General features: G+C 52.8%; 2 protein-coding genes across 3 annotated transcripts; both read left to right on the plus strand.

Annotated features, from left to right (window-relative positions):
* Positions 1-2,583: 2,583 nt before the first annotated feature.
* Positions 2,584-9,015, plus strand: AMHR2 (anti-Mullerian hormone receptor type 2; the record flags this gene model as incomplete). The annotated part of the gene is made up of 11 exons (XM_084255845.1): positions 2,584-2,632; positions 2,921-3,103; positions 3,395-3,586; positions 3,852-3,926; positions 4,117-4,229; positions 4,340-4,570; positions 6,732-6,846; positions 6,985-7,157; positions 7,350-7,497; positions 7,660-7,796; positions 8,683-9,015. 11 exons carry the CDS (start codon positions 2,584-2,586, stop codon positions 8,854-8,856), a joined length of 1,590 nt encoding a protein of 529 aa, XP_084111971.1. The 3' UTR covers positions 8,857-9,015.
* Positions 9,016-14,165: 5,150 nt separating this feature from the next.
* PRR13 (proline rich 13) lies at positions 14,166-17,501 on the plus strand (the record flags this gene model as incomplete). 2 transcript variants are annotated; one of them, XM_084254712.1, is made up of 3 exons in its annotated part: positions 14,166-14,184; positions 14,514-14,878; positions 17,460-17,501. In XM_084254712.1, the coding sequence occupies 3 exons, from the start codon at positions 14,166-14,168 to the stop codon at positions 17,499-17,501; spliced, it is 426 nt and encodes a 141-aa protein (XP_084110838.1). The 2 variants fall into 2 exon arrangements, with proteins under 2 accessions (XP_084110838.1, XP_084110839.1); XM_084254713.1 differs by having other exon boundaries at positions 14,664-14,878.

Below are 17,501 nucleotides of genomic sequence, written 5' to 3' on the forward strand. Positions count from 1 at the left end.
TGCCCTAGGATTCACCTTGGCTATCAGTTAGGTCTTAAAGTGATCTCCTTATTTCTGGTCTTTCTGCAGCCCAGTCTTCCATTTTCCACATGGCGGCCAAACTCCTGACTAAAATCTTTTGTTGTTAGCAACAGTCTAAGCTTCTTGGTAAAGAAAACCTTTCCAATCTGGCCCCAGTCATTTCTAGGGTGATTTTCTGCTCCCCCACCACACACTTTGTATACAGCCCTCTATGCCTTTATTTTCCTGTCCCCTGTGCCTATGACAATCACCCTCCTTTAATTTGTTACCCATGTGCTTACCTTTGAGAAAATTTGAATATCCCTTTCTCTGTGAGACCCTCTGGGCAACTTTCTTCCTTCATCTTTTGTGACCAGATTGGCTTTATTTGATCTGTCTGCTTATATGGTCCTTGTTCATACCCTAGGTCTGACACATAATTCTCTGGTTGCTTGTTGATTGATACATGTCCTTCCTTTCTAGACTGTGAGTTCCTGGAGGGCGGGTATCATTCATATCTTCATAGGCCTAATACCTAATGAATTACTTTTTAAAGACTGGGACCTAATCTTTTCTGCATTGAATGAATAACCCACTTTAGCCTGGTAGTCAGTGAGGTCAAAGATAAATTTTCAGCCCACTGCATACTTGAATTAGGGATCCTGATGAAGATCTTTGTATGTGTGGAACCTGAAACTCTGCTCTGGTCATTTTTCAGGGCCTTCCTGATCCCTCATCTTTCATATTCTTACCCCTTCTATCACCAACTCATCTCTAAATCCTCACTGCCCAGGGCAGTATAGTTCTGTAAACCCAGCTAGAATCTCTCTCTCAGAGTAGTTACCCAGTTTTGGTGAGGAAACTGCCTTTCTGCCTAATCCTTAACTTACCTCCCTCTGAAGGAGACAAGTCTTTCCTGAGACACTCCAGACACAAGAAGCTATTTGACCTTCAGCCCCTCCCCCCCTTATCTGATCTGGGAGCCGGTGGAGGGAAATAGCTGGAACTAAGTGCAGCATTCCACCTCACTGGCAGGGCCCTGCGCCCAGGAAGGCCCAAGGAGAAATGGGCAGTTGTCCATCTGCCTCGAGCCCTGGTCACTCCTCCAGCTTCTGCTTCACAACGGCTGCAATTTTCACTCTCCTTTTATACTGCGTCCGCAGGAGAAAGGCTTCAGAGTCAGTTAGTGCTCAGAACCTGGTCCCTGGTCTAAACCAGACCATTCCCAGATGGTCTGGGTGATGGTCCAGGCAGCCATCACGAAGACAAATGCTAGGAAAACAGGGAACTGTCCCCCTCTGACTCTGATTCTCTTGGGAGCCAGTGTTCACAGGTGTGGAAATAATCACCTCTTACTGTCCCTCCTTAACTCCAGGCGAGAGTCTGGCATTGAATGCCCTCTGCAGCATCAGCCAGATGTGGCAGCATCAGCCAGAGATCTGTCCATTTCCATTGCCTCAACACCCCCCATGCCCTGCCCACGGTTCACAGTCCCTGAAGTATAACAGATGACTGTCCTGCTCTGTGGCCATTCCTTCAGAGGAGGAGGCTCTTGCTGGCCCTGACTGGCCCTGAGTTTCTCCTATGTCTACCGACCTCTGGTGGTGATAGTCTGAACTGTTGCCTTTTCTAGACTGACCTGTGGGCAGGCAATGATGTCTATTTTCTCAACAACCCAAATTCGAATATCCAAATACTATATTAAATAGAAACATAGTTGATTGCCGAATTTTGTATTTGTTTCCAGGCACCATGGCATAATGCAAAGGGCAGAGCCTGAACTCAATCTGACTTAATTAAATTAGACTTAATCTAGGTTGAAATGTCAGCTCTGTTATTATCTGGTACAGTATCCTTGAGCAAGTGACCTAAACTTAGTTTTCTGACCTATAAAGTGAAGGTGATAATAAATACTCAATGAAAGGACAAGATGGCTGTAAGATGCTTAACCCTAGCTTTGCACGTAGGTGCTCAATAAAAATGTGTTATCTTCTCAATAACGGTGATTTTTTAAACTTTGAGAAATTTTCTAAAATTGCTTTGTGATGCTTCAGTTTGGAAACTGACATCAACTCTAGTCTAGGCGTGTGGGTGGTGAAGCCTGTCTGCCCAGGGAGCAGCAGGTCTGTGCCCTGAAAATAAGAGCTAGAAGGGATTTTGGCACCTTGGAATGGCCCTGAGAGTTTGGCCTCACTTTGGTTTCCAGCCTAGGAAGGCCTGACAGGATCCAGTGCCTTCTTCCAGGGTCAGGAAAGGGCAGAGGTTTGAACTTAGGCACCCCTGGGTTCTCAGCTGGGCCCCCAAGGCCCCCTCCTCCTACTTTGCAAAGAAAAGAGGAGGTGACTTAGAGAGCAGGATATGAGAGTGGTTCTCGGCTCCTCCCGCTCTCTCCTTTTTCTCCACACACCCACCTCTCCCCCACAGCAGCCATCTCCCCCACAGACACTGGGATAAGAGGCAGGAAGGCGGAGTTGGGGACTGAGGGATCAGAAACCCCACAGTGCCCTGTATCTGAAGGAAGAGCTGGCCAGGGGCAGCTGAGTTGGCTCAGACTCTTCTCCTGCTGCTGCCTCCTACAGCACGATGCTGGGGATTCTGGGGGTCTGGGCATTGCTCCCCACAGCCGTGCAAGGTAGGTGTCCACAGGGAGGGGCACGGTCGTTCCACTCACCTAGTGAGGGAATGGGCACCTGAAGAAGCAGCCACCCCCCTTGGAAGACTGGTGAGTGGGGTTGGTGAGGGCGAAGCCATGTGCCCCATGGCGGGGGTCAGGTTCAGGCCTCTGCTGACCACATTTCTCTCTGTGACTTTACCACGCTGGCCCTGATAGGAAATGTGTTGCGTCTCCTTTCGGCGGCTGCTTTTGCCAGCGCATTCACTCCCTTCTCGAACCCTCCCCGCTCACCACCCTGGGCCTCAGCACCCCCAAGCAGACGGACCTGTGTGTTCTTTGAGGCCCCCGGAGTGCGGGGAAGCACAAAGACACTGGGGAAGCTGCTGGATACAGGACCAGGGCCCCCCAGGATTATCCGCTGCCTCTACAGCCGCTGCTGCTTCGGGATCTGGAACCTGACCCGAGACCAGGCACAGGTGGCGATGCAAGGTGAATGGCGAAGTGTACGGCAGATGACAGCTCAGAGGACAGCCGGGGTGGGAGACAGGTACATCGCGGGGTGGGGGGGGCAGTGAGGGAGAGGAGGGAAATGAAATAATGAAATGTGTGCGGGGAAAGAAAAAGCTGGAAGAGATGAGGAGCTGGAAGAGATGCCTCTGAGAGAGGGGATTTCTTCATCTTTTCTAGTCCCAGACCAACCTCTCTCTTTCTCTCTGCCCCTCCCCACCCTTTTCCCCTCTTCCTCTCCCTCTTGCTTCTGTTCTCATGTCCCCTGGGCAGGCTGTCGAGACAGTGATGAGCCAGGCTGTGAGTCCCCCCAGTGTAACCTGAGCCTCAGAGCCCACCCTAGCCCAGGCTCCACTCTCTTCACCTGCTCTTGTGGCAATGACCTCTGCAATGCCAACTACAGCCACCTGCCCCCTCTGGGAAGCCCTGGGACTCCTGGACCCCAGGGTCCCCAGGCTGCACCAGGTAGCCACCTGGGGTGCTGAGCTGGGTGGGGGTTGGGGCCCAGGTTGGGATGCGAGGTAGAGCCAGGGCCTTTCACACCCTATCCCCATTCCAGGCTTCCCTCCTCCTGGCCTTGAGAAGTTGGTTGCCCTGGTGACTGAAAGATAAGGGAGCCTGTGACCAGGGTGGGGGTGGGTCCAGAGGCAAGATCTCTGAGGAGGGGGAGAGGAGCCGAGAGTGGGTTTGGGGCAGGACTCCCAGCTTGCCTTCTTGCCTTCCCTTTCAGGCGAGTCCATCTGGACGGCCCTGGCGCTGTTGGGGCTGTGCCTCCTTCTGCTGTTGCTGGGCAGCATCGTCGTGGGTACTCATCCACCCCAGCCTCTCATGTAACCCCGATACACTGCCCCAAAGTTCTGACCCCTCACCAGATGCCCCCCGCCCCCATGCACGGTCCTGAGATCTCTGCAGGCTGAGCCCCATTACTCCCACAAAGCCCCTTTCCCCATCTTCATGCCTATGTACGCTGACCCAAGGGCTCTTCTCTGCCCCAGCCCTCCTGCAGAGAAAGGCCTGCAGAGCGCCAGGTGGACCAGAGCCGGAGCTGGAGCCAGACGGAGGCTGGAGCGCGGGGCTGCCCGAGCTGCCAGACCTGTGCTTCTCCCAGGTGCCCAGAGAGGGGGGGAGGGCACCTCTAGGCACTCCCAGAGGCTGTGCTGGGAGGAAGCCTGATGCTGCAGTGGCTGAGGCTTGCACCCAGCACTCTGTCCCCACCAGGTAATTTGGGAAGGACGTCATGCAGTGGTGTGGGCTGGGCGGCTGCAAGGCGAGCTGGTTGCCATCAAGGCTTTCCCCCGGAGGGCAGTGGCCCAATTCCGAGCTGAGAGAGCTTTGTACGAGCTGCCAGGCCTACAGCACGACCACATTGTCCGCTTTATCACGGCCAGTAGGGGCGGACCTGGCCCCGGGCCCTGCGGCCCCCTGTTGATCCTGGAACTGCACCCCAAGGTGAGGACAAGGAATGGATGTGTGTGTGTTTGCCTGTGTGTATGGGGCTGGCAGCAGCGAGGTCCTATCTACACTCATCCTTCTGGTTTAGATTTTCTCTTGTCTAAAACATTAAAAATTATTTCTGTTGTTTTCTCTTTTTTATTGCACAAGCAATGCTTGTAGTGCCTGGTAATATTTTTAATTCATAAGCTATAAAGAAAGAAATCAAAATAATTCATATTCCCAACCATTGTTAAAGAAATACCTCCCTGCAGAACCCTCCAGATTCATTTGTGTATTCATTCAGCAAATCTTTATGAACTATATGTCAGATGTTGTGCCGTTAGGAAAAACACACTCAGTCCCTGCCTTTAGGATTTTATAGAGTAGTGGGGGAGACAGACGCGGATCAAGTAAACACAAAAATAGTGCACAGTGTCAAGTATGTTAAGTGCTAAAAGATGGTGCTATAAGAATGAGGAGATGGGCCTGAGGGGAGAAAAATGAGCTAAAAAGATGAAGAGGAAGAGGTAGGAGGCAGGGCCAGACCACACACGGCCAGAGGGCCTTCTAAGGACCTGGGACTGAATCAGCACCTACAGTCCTCTAACTCTGAAATCTGGCTTTCTGGAAAATCCCCTGCTTGACCATGTGCCTGATGACCCAGCTCAAAAATCACTCCTTTTAGGGCCTCCCCGGTGGCGCAGCGGTTGAGCGCTGGGTTGCGAAACTGCGCGCGGCCTCTGCGGCGCCGGTTCGATCCCCGGCTGCTGCTCCCCGGCCACCAGAGGAGGGTCCCACATGGCGTGCAGACCTCTCCTGCCGCCCGCTGCTCCCCTCAGCAGTGTACTTCAGTCCTTCTGCCTGCTCTGCTCCCCGCTCTGGCTCTGGTGAATTCTCTCACCCTCCCGCGCTTCTGACTGTACCCAGTGCATGTATAAACAAAACAAACAAACAAACCAGCAAACAAATAAATAAAGCATGCCTCTATAAAAAAAAAAAATTAAAAAAAAAATCACTCCTTTTATAGTTTTCTTTGTTTAACTTTCACAAGACCCTGAAGAGGCACAATAACGGTCGTCAAAAGAGCAATCCAGGGGCCTCCCCGGTGGCGCAAGGGGTTAAGTCTCAGCACTATGAAGCTATCAGAAGCCACTGTGGCGCGAGTTTGATCCCCGGCCAGGGGATCCCTTCAGCAGTGTGTTTCAGTCAATCCACCTGTTCTGTTCCCCACTCTGTCTCTGGTGAATCCTCTCACCCCTCTGGCCTGTACCCCAGCTCTTGTATGCATAAGTAAATAAATCTTAAAAAAAAAACAAAGAGCAACTCTATTGCTCCTTTCCCTGCAGCCCCCACTTGCTCCCCACCTGCTCATTTTTTTTTTTTTAAAGATTTATTTATTTATTTATACAAGCACTGGGTACAGTCACAAGTGCGGGAGGGTGAGAGAATTCACCAGAGCCAGAGCAGGGAGCAGAGCAGGCAGAAGGACCGAAGTACACTGCTGAGGGGAGCAGCGGGCGGCAGGAGAGGTCTGCGCGCCATGTGGGACCCTCCTCCGGAGGCCGGGGAGCAGCCGGGGATCGAACCGGCGCTGTAGAGGCTGCGGGCAGCTTCGCAACCCAGCGCTCAACCGCTGCGCCACCAGGGAAGCCCCCCACCTGCTCATTTCCTACCCAAGGATTCGTCCCACCAACTGGCTCTACCAGACAGGCCTGGCACTTCAGCCAGGTGGTTCAAGAGGCGTGCCCCTGCCTCTTCTGTCTCTGTCGTTGTCCTAAGTCCTCTGAGGCTGCAGAAGGTGGTTGATAGTGAGTGGAGTGAAATTTCTTGGGTTCAGGCTCTACTTCTTTCTCATCAAGGGACTTCCCACAAGATTCCTAAGCTCTCCCTCGAGCTGTTCAGTGGTAAAATGGACGTGACAGGAACACCCACCTGCTCAGATGGTTGAGCATGAAGGGGCAGGTGGGCAGTCACACTGGAGGGCGCTTGAACTCAGCTGCTCTTTTGCCTGTCAGTCTGTTGGGTGTAGCCTCCTCCTCCCTGCCCGCGTCTTGGCCCGAATGTATTTGTGTCTGTCTGCGGGAAGATGCAGGGGTGGTCTGTCAGCTGACCTCTGCTGCCTGGGGTGAACCCACACAGCTTTGTGTGTTCCCCTCTTCTCTCTGCTTCTCCTCAGGGTTCCCTCTGCCACTACTTGGCCCAGCACGCCAGTGACTGGAGAACCTCCCTGCAGATGGCACTGTCCCTGTCACAGGGCCTGGCGTTTCTCCATGAGGAGCGCTGGCAGGATGGTGGGTGAACTGGGTGCCGGAAGCCGTAGCCAGGAGACGTATGGCTACATTTCTGATTCTCCCGAAGCTTGGGTGGAAGGATTGGGTCGAAGAGAAAGGAAGAAGATCGAGGCCCTTCAACTTTTTCTTCTCCCGCAGGTCAATATAAACCAGGCATCGCCCACCGAGATCTGAGCAGCCAAAACGTGCTCATTCGGGAGGATGGGTCGTGTGCCATTGCAGACCTGGGCCTCGCCTTGGTGCTGCCCGGCCTCCACCAGCCCCCCACCTGGACCCCTCCTCAGCCCCGAGGCCCAGCTGCCGTCATGGAGGTAGGTACTTGGATGAGGGCGAGTAGGGCCGGTGGTGGTGCTGGTGGAGCCGGGCCTGCTGCATGGCAGTGGGGCAATGATACCCGCGGTATGGGGACATTGTGACTCGGGAATGAGGGTGCTGCGGTGACTAGTGTTGCAACGAGGGTTGCCAGAGAGATGATTCTTGGCCCTTTACACCCTGCTCTCCAGGCTGGCACCCAGCGCTACATGGCCCCAGAGCTCTTGGACAAGACTCTGGACCTGCAGGACTGGGGGGCGGCCCTCCGGCAAGCTGACGTTTACTCTTTGGCTCTGCTCCTGTGGGAGATCCTGAGCCGCTGCCCAGACTTGTGGCCTGGTAAGAATGGGGGCAGTAGTCCCTCCCACCTCTGCCCCTCCCACCCACTCTAGACCCACCTACCTTCTGACCCAGGGAACTCTGCCCTTCTCCACCTTGGCTTTTTCACCAGGGAGGAAACCCAAGGTTACCTGGCACCTAACCCCTCGTGCCTTTCCCCAGACAACAGTCCACCACCCTTCCAGTTGGCCTATGAGGCAGAACTGGGCAGTGCCCCCACCACCTGTGAGCTGTGGGCCTTGGCGGTGGAGCAGAGAAGGCGCCCCTACATCCCATCCACCTGGCACCGCTTAGCCACAGTAAGAGGCCATGGGCTGGCTGGTGGGCTGGAGACCTGGCGAGCCTGGGCATGGGCTTCAAGAACTTGCCTTCCAAGGCCAACGCAGCTACTCTTGTGTCCCTTCAGCTCCCAACCCTCCAGCTTCATGTCCACTTAGCTCCGGGCAAACTGGCGCTTTACCCCAGTTCATCCTCACACAGCCCGTTTCTGAGACGCATGCTTTTCTCTGCTCAGTCTTGTCTAGTCTATCTTTCTTCTCTCTACCATCAGCAAGTCCTGTTCCTCGGTCCTCTCCTCCAGGAAGCCCTCTTTGGTTTGGCTTCTACCCTGAACTTTGCCTGCAGGATGTCTCCTCTCCCAGTATACTGAGCCCAACATTCAATCAGATAATTGCTCATTCTGCCCTACACATCTGTTTCTGCTTTGACCCAGTAACAGCCAGGCCTAGGTGTGAAGGATTAAAGCATCGCCTACCAGTGTAATTTCAGGGGCATGTACAAAAGGTTTCTTAACAGGAAGTCCCTTCCCCTGCTACCTGGCCTAAAATTTCCACTGCATAAGCATCTGCTGAGCTGGATAACCAGACCCAGGCTTGTTGGCAGAAGACCCTGGTTGCCTGAGAGAAAGGAGAGAAATTTCCCATCAGCATATTAAGATATTAACCTGAATTAGCTCCTCAGAGAATAAGATGAGCCCTTTGGAAGACACCCAGAGGACTGTCTCATAGAGAACAAGATGCAGAGGGCTGGATTCCAGTGAGAGAGAGGGAGGGGGGGAGGCTCTAAGAAGACTCAGACTAGGAATGTTGGAAGTGGGGAGTGGCAGACACTTTTTAACTGAGGGGACTACTTTGGGGGCCACTGAGGATCCTGGGGTCAAGCCTGCCTCCTGGTCATTCTTCTCAGGACCCCAGTGGCCTGAGGGATCTGCTGGAGGACTGTTGGGATGCAGACCCAGAAGCCCGGCTGACAGCTGAGTGTGTGCGGCAGCGTCTGGCAGCCCTGGCCCATCCTCAGGAGGCACACCCCGACCCGGAGGGCGGTGCAGACAGCTGCCCTCCTCTCCACCCCAGAGACTGACTCTCAACTCCTCCCGGATGGCATGCTCCCTTGTAGGCCTCAGCCCAGGGTCTGCCACTTCAGTGGCAGAAACAAGGCCCTTGGTTCAGGAATCCTCAGCGTAACCGCCCCGTTGCTCACGTGTACATGTGTGGGTAATGTGTAGTCCACGTGCGTGCAAACATAAACAGTGTCTGCTCTGCCTTGCCGACTCGCTGAGTGTTTGGACCCTTCAGTGGGCATCTGGTCCACTGCAGTCCTGACCAGAGCCTGGGGGTAGGTGTGCACAGGGAAGAAATGGGGGCCCCTCCTGTGAGCCCAGGCTTCCCCTGACTCTCTTCTTTTCCTCCTCCCTCCACAGCCTTTATTTGGTGGGGTTTCATACTGCGCACTGATGAATACCATGAAATTATATTCTCTGAAAGTGCTCAGAGACCCACAATTCACTTTGTTGGGGTCTGTGCAGTGTCCTGGCGAGTGTCCCCTCTTAAAGCTTGAGTGGGAAGGCCTCACAGCACAGGATGCTGGCGCTGGGTCTTGAATGAGCAGTTGTCCGGCAGTGTTGGGGGCTGTAGGGCACTTCTGCCTGTAGTACCATGTAGTGTGAAGGAAAGTAATCTGGGTAACAAAAGTGTAGGGCGTGTGGTGAGGAGAGAGGGGAGATGACGTGGAAAACTGTAGGAGAGGTCCTGGGAGCCGTGGTAAGAAGATCTCCCTATATTTCTTTCTTTAAAAAAAAATAATTTATCTAATTTATTTATGCATAAAAGAACTGAGGTGAAGGCCAGAGGTACAGGGGTGGTGGTGAAAGGACTCACCAGAGACAGAGTGGGGAGCAGAACAGCAGATCCACTGAAATACATTGCTGAGAGGAGCAGCTGGCCATACAGGAGAGGTCAGGCATCAAACCCATGTCACAGTGGCTGGCAACAGCCTGACATGCTGAAACTTTAATCCCTGCGCCCCCAGGGAGGCCCTCCCTTCATTTCTTGTCAATGTTTTTTCTATGATTACCCCCCACACACACTTAGGCCCCCTTAACACTGGCTGCTCCTCGTGTGCATATTTTATAGCCCTAGCTCAATTTCTAACTCATGCCCTTAGCAAGTTTCTTCCTCTTTCTTTCTCACCCTGCTTGAAGTGTTGATTCTGGGTGGAAAGAAAAGGCGACAGGTCGTAGATAGCACCTGACTTCCGTGGACACTCTACAAACAGTGCCGCTGTGACAGTGTTGGGATGATCTCTAGGCCCTTGCTAGCCTCGTTGTTGTCAAGTTTACCCTCTAGAAAGCCTGTCCACTCTCAAGCTCTGATGTCTCACACCCTTAAGATGGCTCACCTTCTTTCAGACCCTGATCTTCAATTCTCTACCTGACAGCGCTGCTGGATAGGCAAGTACCACCTGCACCTGAAGACATTATACCCAAGCCCCTTCTCTCACCAATGAGGCTCCCTAACCCGCTTCCTCTTGGTCCTTGAGGATCCAACAAAGAAGGTGTTCTTTTTTTTTTTTTTTTTTTAAAGATTTATTTATTTATACAAGCACTGGGTACAGTCAGAAGTGTGGGAGGGTGAGAGAATTCACCAGAGCCAGAGTGGGAAGCAGAACAGGCAGAAGGACCGAAGTACACTGCTGAGGGGAGCAGCGGGCGGCAGGAGAGGTCTGCGCGCCATGTGGGACCCTCCTCCGTTGGCCGGGGAGCAGCTGGGGATCGAACCGGCGCTGCAGAGGCTGCAGGCAGCTTCGCAACCCAGCGCTCAACCGTTGCGCCACCGGGGAGGCCCAAAGAAGGTGTTCTTGTCCCCTCCCCCCACGTGGGGTCAGTTCTCAAGTTCCCCTGAGGCTGCCTGGCGGGGCCTGCTCTGGGCACCACCTCATCCCATCCTCCTAGGCGTGGCAGGTCTGCCATGGCCTCTTGGCCACCTGTACTTCCCTAGTCTAGGTTAAACACAGTCTGGATAATCTTCAAACATGACTTTTCACTGGGTCTTGCCTCTGGCCAACCACCTACATGACAACACTGTGAGAGCCACTCACAGAGGAGGAAATCGGGGGCTCAGAGGGGTTTGGAAATGTGTCCCAGGTCCCAAGATTTTAAATAACAGCTCAGGGCTTTTGGGTCATTAAAAACAATGTTTGGGCATCCCTGGTGGCGCAGGGGTTAAGTCTCAGTACTATTAAGCTATCACCAGCCACTAAGGCCTGAGTTTGTTCCCTGGCCAGGGAGCTGACCCACATGGTGCAGCAGACCTCTCCTTTCTCCCCGCTGCTCTCACCCCCCTTACACCTCTGGCTTACACCCCATTTCTTATATGCATAAACAAATAAATCCTTAAAAACAAACACTAATGCAATCTAATTCATGATAAGCATGATTCATCAAGGTAACAAATATACTAAGTTAAGATGTTACTAATAGGGAGAGCTGGGTGTGGGCAAAATGAAAAACTCTACATTACCTTCTCATTTTTTTTTTAGAGATTTATGTATTCATACAAGAATGGGGGTACAGGCTAGAGGTGTGGGGGGTGAGAGGATTCACCAGAGACAGAGTAGGGAACAGAAAAGGCAGACTGTCTGAAACACACTGCTGAGTGGAGCAGTGGGTAAGTCAGGAGAGGTCTGCTGCGCCATGTGGGTCACCTCCCTGGCCAGGGATTGAACTTGTGCTGCAGTGGCTGAGGATAGCTTCATAGGTTGCATCTTAACCCCTTGCAACACCAGGGAGGCCCCTACCTTCTCAATTTTTCTGTAAATCTAAAATTGCCCTAAAAAAGACAAGCTTATTTTTTTTACAAGCTTATTTTTTTTAAAGATTTATTTTTATTTATGCATACAAGAACTGGGGTGTAGGCCAGAGGTATGGGGGGGTGAGAGGATTCACCAGAGACAGAGCAGGGAGCAGACGTTTGCTGTGCCATGTGGGTTAGCTCCTTGGCCGGGGATTGAACTCATGCCTTAGCGATGATAGCACTGATTCTTAACCCCTAGACCACCAGGGAGGCCCGACAAGCTTATTTTTAAGAAACCAAACAACTACAACCATTTCCAAAACCTCTGAAAAGCCATAAATTCAAATAATAAGGGAGGGTTGTGGTAAGCTTTTACCATGTTTAACTGCAGTAATTTTGAGTAGGTGTGTTGTTATATGTTTTACTGAAGACATCAGAGACATAAAAGCCAGAAAACCTAGGTTACAATCTTGGTTCTCCTAACTGTGAACTCTTAGGAGTTAAGAACCTTAATTTTCTCAGTAAGTTGAATGAATGATTCTCAAAGTAATTTCCAGTCCTATAATTCCATGATTCCGTGAAATTATGGACTTCTAAAAAAATCCAGCTGTGAGGATTACTTCACTAAATCCAGTATTTGCCTAATATGGTATTCTTGTGATCGGTGACCTCATGGTGATGGAGAGGTAAACAAACGTTCTAGAAAATTGAAAACATCCATCCATGAGTCAAGGTGAACTCATGGAAAGGAAACTGTGGCTGAGGAGAGGTGGACAGTGAGAAGAAGACTGAGTTTTTACTATCTGCCTTTTCTTTAACCTCTTGAATTTTCAACGTTTTGCATGTTTTATCTATTAAAGTTAAATGTTTATTCATTAATTTAAAAAGTCTGAAAGTTTTGGGCTGAAAGTTTTGGCATAGTAAAGAAAAGGAGACCAGGCTAAATTTCTCAAATGGGGGGAAAATTGATTGCGCCCCCCGGGCAAGCTCATGGACCCAAGGTGGGGGTCTGTGAAGTCACCCCCATTGTGGGGGGAGATGTCCTTTTATAGGGTGAGGAGAGGTTGGGCAGGGAAACTGGGTTGGGGGGGAAAACAGGTTTAGGTGGAATAAAGTTGTTTTTTGTGGAGTGGAGTTGTTTTTCCCCTGTTATGGCTTCAGTTTCAGTTTGATGGTATCAGTGGTACTGATGTCACATCCATCTTATTTTTTCTATGTGGTCCTTCTCATTCCTGGCCCCTGCATTGACCTTTCAAGGGCCTTTAAGCACAGTACCACAAAGTACATAGCTGGATGGGAAGAAGGTAGGTGATGGAGAAGCCATCAAGGATGACCCCCTTGGTCTTTGGTTTATACAATTCCACAGAGCACTGCAGTTCAGAGAAGGGATCCTAGGAAACAGATTAGGAAATTCCTACATATTTCCATCAAGAATATGTCTGGGGCCTCCCTGGTGGCGCAAGGGGTTAAGCACCGCTCTATGAAGCCATCCGCAGCCTCTGCAGTGTGAGCGAGTTCGATCCGGCCAGAGGGATACCCACTTGGCGCGGCAGACCTCTCCTGTCACACCCGCGGCTCCCCTCAGCAGTGGATTTCAGTCAGTCTGCCTGTTCTCTCCCCACTCTGTCTCTGGTGGATCCTCTCACCACCCCACATCTCAGGCCTGTACCCCAGCTCTTGTATGCATAACTAAATAAATATTAAAAAAAAAAAAAAAAGAATGTGCCCTTCCCTGTGGGCGCAGCACCAGCGTCACATCACCGGTCACGAGGACGGACTTCGCCGGGCCTGGCTCCGGGCGCGCGTCAGGGGCCGGCGGAGTTTCTTCGGGCGGTCCCTGGACTTTGCCCGGGGCCGGCACCTCCCAGCCTCGCCCCGGGGATTCCTGAGCCGCCTACCCGCCGCGCCCGCGCCCCGGAGCCCTCGGCGCCCGGCTCCCGGCCGGGGCGGGCCCGACGCCGCCTCACCCGCCAATCGCAGCCCGGCGGCCGCGGGCTCGCCCTTTGGGTGCCCGCAGAGGCGGGGCCGGCGTGGGGCGACCAGGAAGCCGCGCGCGGGGGGAGGACGCGTCGGCCGGCGCGGGTGGAAAGGTGACCGGGCCCCTGGAGCCCCCAGTTCCTCTCCCCGTTCCCGGGTCGGGGGTCCTCTCGCAGCTGGGCGCCGGGAGCCCCGGGCCCTCCTTCAGGGGAGAGGGGGCGTGTCCGCCGGGGTGGGCCTTTTCGGGGTCCCCTCCTCGCCCGCCGCCGGGCGGTCCCGGCTGGTCTGAGGCGCGTCCTGAGCCGGGCCCGGGGGCGTTCCGCTCGGACGGTCGGGCTGCGGGAGGGCGAACGGGTGGGAGTTAGGGGCGCCGGAGACGCCGGCTGCGGCGGGGGATCTGGAAAGGGGGTGCGGGCGCGAGCCCCCGCGGTCGGGGGGCTGGGGGGCGGCAGGGACGGGGCGCCGGACGGGCAGCGAAGAAGCCTCGGGCGCGGCGGCGCGCGGCTTCCCTGAGAGCCCCGGGGCGGGCGGCGCCGGGCCGGGGCTCGCACCCCCTCCCCGCCTCGGGGTGCTCAGCTCTCGCCTCCGTTTCTCTCCTCAGGCGGCCGCGAGCCCTTGAACATGTGGAACCCCAATGCCGGTAGGTGTTCTGGGGACGCTCTTCCCTCACTCCCCCCACACCCCCCTTTTCGGACGGCCCCGCGGCTGGACTTTCTGTGTCTTCTGCTTCTCCCGCCCGCAAAGCAGCCCTCGATGGCCGCCGCCCGGCGCTCCCCGCCCGGCCCTCTCGGGCTCCCCCGGGGCGCGCCCTTTGCCCTCCCTCGCGGGCTGGTCTCTCCGGCCGCCTTTCTCCTGCCTTCCATTTCCCTTGAAGTGCGGAGTGAGAAACTGAAGACCTTTCTTTTTGTTATTATTTGTTGTCAGGCTCCTGGGGGATTCTAATTTTAATTTATTCTTCGCTTCTATCAGGACAACCAGGACCAAATCCATATCCCACTAACGTGGGGTACCCGGGAGGTTCCAATCCTGCCTACCCACCGCCTGCCAATCCGGCCTATCCTCAATGCCCGTTTCCCACTCCCCCAGGAGCTCCCCAGGGGAATCCGGCTTTCCCCCCAGGTGGGCCCCCTTGTCCTGTGCCACAACCAGGGTATCCAGGAGGCCAGCCCCTAGGGCCTTATCCCCCTCCGTACCCACCTGCTGCCCCTGGCATGCCTCCTGTGACTCCCTTGGCTCCTGGCATGGTCAATCCAGGAATAGTAATGGACAAGAAGATGCGGAAGAAAATGAAGAAAGCTCATAAAAAGATGCACAAACAGCACAAACATGGCAAGGTCAGTGCCTCCTTGTGCCTGTGTGGGGGGGGGGCAGGGGGTGAATTGTAGTCTGAGGACGTTGTGTTGCTCTGGTTATTCCTTTTTAAAAAAAGATTTATTATTTTTTTTAATCTATGCATGCAAAAACTGGGGTGTAGGCCAGAGGTGAAGGGGGGGGTGGTGGTGAGAGGATTCACCAGAGACAGTGGAGAGCAGAACAAGTGCACTGGGCAAGACAGGAGAGGTCAAGTGGGTCACCTGTGCCATGTGGGTCACCTCCCTGGCAGGGGTGTGGCGGTGTGTGTATGTGTGTGTGTGTGTTGAACTCATGCTACAGTAGCTGCCATAGCTTGATGGTACTGAGACTTTAACCCCTGAGCCACCAGGGAGGCCCCCTGGTTCTTCCTCTTAGTAAAGGATTCCTACTGGGAAGAAACTTAAATTATTGACAAGAGATAATAAATTAATTGTGCCTTTTGTCTGGGAGGGGCTAGGCTGAGCCTTAGACTAGATGCTAGAATCAAAAACCCTTCTTGTGTGCCTTTTTCTGTCCCAGAACTCCTACTCACCCCCACCCCTGCCATGCATATTTTAACAAGTCAGACACACCCACTGAGGTGGTCAAAGTGGCAATTAATAGGTCAGTCCTTTCACAAAGCAAAGTCTTGTATAATTGTTAATAGTTAATAATATGGCCCTATTTCCTAGAGTCCTTTTCTCTCTCCCAGTGTTCTCAGAGTGTTATTCATTACGTGGGCCTTTTTGTTCTACCACCCAACAGGAAACTGAGGCCAAGAGCAGTCAAAGACTCTTAGCCTCAAACAAAACCCTAATTTCAAGCTTAAACTCAGCCCCAAGGCTGTCTTCATTCTAAAGGGTAAAAGTAGCTCTCAGGATGAATCTGGAAGAATTGAACCAACCTTGAGCCTCCCCAGTGGCACAGTGCTGTGAAGCTGTCCGCAGCCTCTGTAGCGCATGTTCGATTCCCAGCTGGCCAGGGAGATACCCTCCTGGCGTGGCAGACCTCTCCTGTCTCTCCCGCTGCTCCCCTCAGCAGTGTATTTCAGTCAGTCTGCCTGTTCTGTTCCCCACTCTGTCTCTGGTGAATCCACTCAACCTCCTGTGCCACTAGCCTGTACCCCAGTTCTTGTATAAAAATAAATAAATCTTAAAAAAAAAAAAAGGAATTGAACCAACCTAAATCTTGAGGAGGACTTAATTTACATTTTACTGTCTAGTGTATATTTGCCTCTTGGCTTTGGGCTCATTCCTGAGTCTGTGTCTTTGGTAAAAGTCTGAGGAAAAGCAAAGGTGAAATTGAATTTCTTTAGGGAAAAATTATCCTAGAGAGAATAAAATGTATTTTTATTTTATTTTATTTTATTTTAAGATTTATTTATTTTGGGCCTCCCCAGTGGTGCAGCGGTTGAGCGCTGGGTTGGAAAGCTGCCTGCAGCCTCTGCAGCGCCGGTTCGATTCCCGGCTGTTTTATTTTTTTAAAGACTATTTTTTTTTTAAGATTTATTTTTATTTATTTATACAAGCACTGGGTACAGTCAGAAGTGCAGGAGGGTGAGAGAATTCACCAGAGCCAGAGCAGGGAGCAGAGCAGGCAGAAGGACCGAAGTACACTGCTGAGGGGAGCAGCGGGCGGCAGGAGAGGTCTGTGCGCCATGTGGGACCCTCACTCAGAGGCCGGGGATTGAACCAGTGCTGCAGAGGCTGCGGGCAGCTTTGCAGCCCAGCGCTCAACCGCTGCGCCACCAGGGGAAGCCCATAAAATGTATTTTTAATACCAGTTGTGGGAGTATGTGAGTAAAGAACTTGGGCTAGGATTCATCCCGCTTTCTCCCCCACTTTCCTTCCCTCTTCCAGTCGGGGCTTAGAAAAGAGTAGAGATAGATGGATACATGGCTGCTGTTTCTACTCACTCCTCTTAGGTTGGTAGCCACGAGGAGTTTTTCATGCAGCTAATCAATAAGCATTTATAAGGAAGCAGCTGTTTCCTAGCACTGTACTATATTTGAGCCTACAGTTTACCCCTTGTCTAGGCATTGTCAAGTAAAGAAAGTTGGAAACTTGCTCCAAATGCTATATATTAAACTCCCTGCAATGATTTAGGACAGTGCTGAAGAAAATCCTTGCTTTGGCTGTTTAAGATGGTCCTAGTTTAAGACACCTGATCTTTTTTTTTTTTTTTAAGATTTATTTATGTATGCATACAAGAGCTGGGGTGTAGGCCAGAGATGCGGGGGAGGGGTGGTGGGTGAAAGGATTCACCAGAGACAGTGTGGGGAACAGAACAGGTGATTACTGAAGTACACTGCTGAGGGGAGCAGCAGGTGAGTCAGGAGAGGTCTGCTGTGCCATGTGGGTAGCTCTTTGGCCTGCTGGGGATCTAACTCATGCTGCAGAGGTTGTGTAGAGCTTCATAGTGCGATGCTTAACCCCTTGCGCCACCAGGGAGGCCCAAGACACCTGATCTTGTTAGGGAGCAAGGGGTACTTGGGTGGAGGGACAGGGCACCAAAGAATGGCCCTTGGAGTGATGAAAGGTCATCTGGATCTGATGCTATCTCCTCTCCCTTCTCCCCTTGCAGCATTCCTCCTCCTCCTCCTCTTCCAGCAGTGACTCTGACTGA

This window comes from Talpa europaea (assembly GCF_964194135.1).
Source record: "Talpa europaea genome assembly, chromosome: 15".
Taxonomy (NCBI): domain Eukaryota; kingdom Metazoa; phylum Chordata; class Mammalia; order Eulipotyphla; family Talpidae; genus Talpa; species Talpa europaea.